Here is a 3,768-nt window from a genome sequence, read left to right as displayed (position 1 = left end):
TTTTGTTTTCTTTACATTGAGATGCAATCCATACCGAAGGCTGTGCTCTTTGATATTCATCAGTAATGTTTTAAGTTCTCTTCACTTTCAGCAAGCAAGGTTGTTTCATCTGCATATCTCTGATTGTTAGTGAGTCTTCCTGTTTTTCTTCACAGAACCCAGCAGTGACTAGCTCAGGTTTAACTAACACTTCACCTTCAATACTTACTAAGGTGACCTGAACATAGCACTAAGCCCACTACAAAGATGATTTTATGACAGTCATATCTGAATTTTATTGAACCAAATTATTTCTAAGATTTGCATTTTTGTTGCTATTGTGATAACTCATTGTGTGATGAACATCTTAATGAAGTTCTATGTTGCCAAGATGATAAAGCAAATTTAGATGCAAGGACCAAACTTTATGACACTTAATCTGGCTTCAAATATTCTCTAAAATCCTTCTCCCCTCAACTCCTGCCTTGCCGGACCATTCTGTCTTTTACAGTCCACACGTTTGTCTCTGTACCTCCTCCTGCCTGCAGTGTGCACTCTCCTTGACTCGCCTGGCACATATGTCCCATCCTCATTCTGTACACTATCACACTCTCAATTACAAAGATGGTATTTTTCTTATGCTATTTTCCCTAGAAGAAAGATCTCTACTGCCTGACACATTAAACTCAAACTTCTCTCTTACAAGTCAATTCCACTCACCGTGTAATTTCAGATGGTGTGTCTTATAATGTCCCCAAACACCCCACTGCTGTGGTGTTGATTCCAATTCATAGTGACCTTACAGGATAAAGTAGAACTGCTCCCTAGGGTTTCTGAGGCTGTAAATCTTTACAGAAACAGACTGTCACATGTTTCTGCTGTGCAGCAGTTGGTGGGCTTGAACCACCAACCTTGTGGTTAGCTGCCTAACACTTAACCCACGGTGTCACCAGGGCTCTTATACTGCTAGTGTGTGGAAATTCTCCCCATCTGATCCATGTGCTCACAGGACAAACCCTGCTGCACCTGTCTCCTAGATCCTTTTGGCATTTAGAGCAGGGCTGCACTTGGTAAAAGTTCAATTAATGACTGAACATACAGGTCCTGCCTGAGGAAGCTCTTTTCTAGCTTCTTGCTGGGGCACTGCCCAGGAAAGACACCTTAAACTCCAAGACCCGCCTGTGCCATTTTACCTACCATGTCTTCATGAAGTATCACAAGGTATAGGGTGCCTGGGGGTGAGGGTGTTATGGGAAGTGTGGGAGCAGGGCACTGATGATAACCAAACTGAAATTTCCCCAAATACCCAGTCTGGATCAAATCAGAGGGCAGAGGTTAAAACTTGCTTTTGAAAAGTTTAAAATTAGAGATAACGTTACTTTTGTTCAACGTATTTTTAAATCATGATTCAGAAAGTAATTAGAACTGGTTTGCACTTACCAAGGATAGAAACTTGTGCAGATATATTTTCGGTATACAGCGATGCCCGCAGAAGCAATTCCAATCATTAGATCTAAATTGTGCAGATCCTGTGAAGAGGAAGATTATGGATTCACAGCCCAGCACAGTCATGCGTACGCCCTTTGGCAACTTTTAATCACCCACGCTTTTATAAATAGTTATGTGTACAGGCTTTAAAGGAGAAAATGTTACTGAAAACAGGCAAAAATCCCCACCTCACAGATAGTTATGATCTGAGTTATTGTTAAGTGCCACTGAGTCAGGTAGCAACCCTATATAGGGTTTCCAAGGAGTGGTTGGCAACCTTGAACCGCTGACCTTGCAGTCTAGCGCATTAACCCACAGTGCCAAGCACTCTGCACCAAATTCTTGTGGAGTGAACACCCACAGCCTGACAGCAATACTGGGTCCCACTGGTTTAAAAGGTTACCAGATAAGCCCATTCATCTCACAAATTGTTTAAATAACAATTCATATTAGATAACCATATTCAAGGGAGTGCACAAGCTCCATAAGGTAAGCATTGGACTGCAAACCACAAGATTGGCAGTTCAAACTCAACAGCCACTCTGCAGGAAAAATATGAGAGTTTCTGCTCTGGAAAAGACTTAATGCCTAGGAGACCCTTATAATGGGTGGTCTTGAGTTGGAATGAACTTACCAACAACCATATTCAAATCGTCAAGGTCTCTCTCTCCCTACCACTCAGCCTTACACACATCTAGACATCTAGCATTGAAAACCCATTAGCTATGATGATATGATGATAAAAATTTAGGAGTGTGGAACTACTGACTGGTAAATCCAACTGAGAAATAAATATAGCTTGCTGGCCTTGGAAACCTTATACAGGGTTGCTATGCATTGGAACCAACTCGATGGCACACAATCACCACTGCCGTCAATCTGATACACTGTTAACAATAAAGATTTCATAAACTGAAAAATAAAGCTTATGACTTTGTACACAAATTCAATATTGTGAGCATTTTATTTTTAAGCTTTGATAGTGAGCAAGGGCCAAAGGGGAAAATCAAAATCCTGATTGACTTGGATTCTGGGTCCTGGGAAGGTAAGGCATTTACATGAAATAGAAAGTTAGGTCTGGGTTTGCTGAGCACAAGTGACTCCATTTTGAAGCTGGTATGATTAAGGAGCCCTGGTAGCACTGTAGAATAAACAGTGAACTGCTGACTTCAAGGTCGGAGGTTCAAACCCAACAGCCACTCCATGGGAGAAAGATGAGGCTGTTAGTTTCTGTAAAGATTTATAGTCTTGGAAACTACTCTGTGGCATTGAGTTTATAGACAGGTTAGGGGCACTGGTGGCACAATGGTTAAAGCTCTTGGCTGCTAACCAAAAAGTGAGATAACTACATGAAAGTATTTCTATAAATTGCCAAGATCTAAAGATGTAAAGCTTGGTCATTTTAATCAACTTCTGAGCATCAGTTTTCTCATCTGTGAAATGGGGATGATTTGAGTACTACTTTCACAAGGTTGCTATTATCCTTAAATGATACCAGAAGCATGACACTATCTGGAACAAACTGGATTCTTTTGAAAGGAGACCAATTAGAAGTGGAAATGCTAGCATGTCACTACTGAAAGTTCAGATGCCAATTAGACAGCCCAGGAGTTATGTACTAAGACCACTACTATGGGCTTTGTTACTGAGTGCCAGTTTCTTTATCTATAAAATGGGATTAATGGTAATATTTGCTTCACAGCATTTACTGTGAGAAATAGAAGAATCCATTGTACCTGACGCACACTAACTACTCAGTTTACTCTATTAAATTTTATTAAAACATAGAATTCTACTGACATTTAAACAGGAACAACCAATTTCAATTATGTATTAATTTTACAGTAAAACTAACCTCCACAAGAACAAACAAATCGCTTCCCTAGAAAACATCAAGGCAAGTGGCCAGGTCCTCTCAAGGCAAACCCCCTTCCAAGACTAAGACTCAATGGAAATGCACGCTCTGATTGGTGACCATACACATCACCGATGGGTGGATGTCGGATAAAAGCAGTAATGAAGTGGCAAGCTAAGCCCTACAATGTTCAGTGGACTTCTGTGGACCCAGTAGGGGACCTGGTTGGCAAGCAGTGTGAAGAGACCTGGGAACTCTTGGGCCCAGAGTCAGTGGCGTGGCCACGGAGGACTCGAGAGGAGAGTGGAGCTACCGGCTGATGGGAAGAGAGGACATATACACAGGAATGCCCACACTTGCAGATGATACCCACGTGACCTGGACTGGATGACTGGATGATTGGAGCTCAACCAGGAGAGGAAAGAAGATGGGGGAAAAAAAAAAAA

General features: G+C 41.5%; 1 protein-coding gene across 2 annotated transcripts in view; it reads right to left on the bottom strand.

Moving 5' to 3' along the window:
* Window positions 1-3,768, bottom strand: part of PTPN3 (protein tyrosine phosphatase, non-receptor type 3) — an 86,191-nt gene that overhangs the window by 60,030 nt on the left and 22,393 nt on the right. For both annotated transcript variants that reach the window (XM_006864684.1, XM_006864685.1), the window contains exon 9: window positions 1,420-1,508. In XM_006864684.1, coding sequence (XP_006864746.1) covers window positions 1,420-1,508 — 89 coding nt within the window. The remainder of the gene's footprint in view (window positions 1-1,419; window positions 1,509-3,768) is intronic.

The sequence above is a fragment of the Chrysochloris asiatica genome, unplaced genomic scaffold, assembly GCF_000296735.1.
Source record: "Chrysochloris asiatica unplaced genomic scaffold, ChrAsi1.0 scaffold00069, whole genome shotgun sequence".
NCBI classification, from domain to species: Eukaryota; Metazoa; Chordata; class Mammalia; order Afrosoricida; family Chrysochloridae; genus Chrysochloris; species Chrysochloris asiatica.
This window is presented reverse-complemented; position numbering and strand designations above follow the sequence as displayed.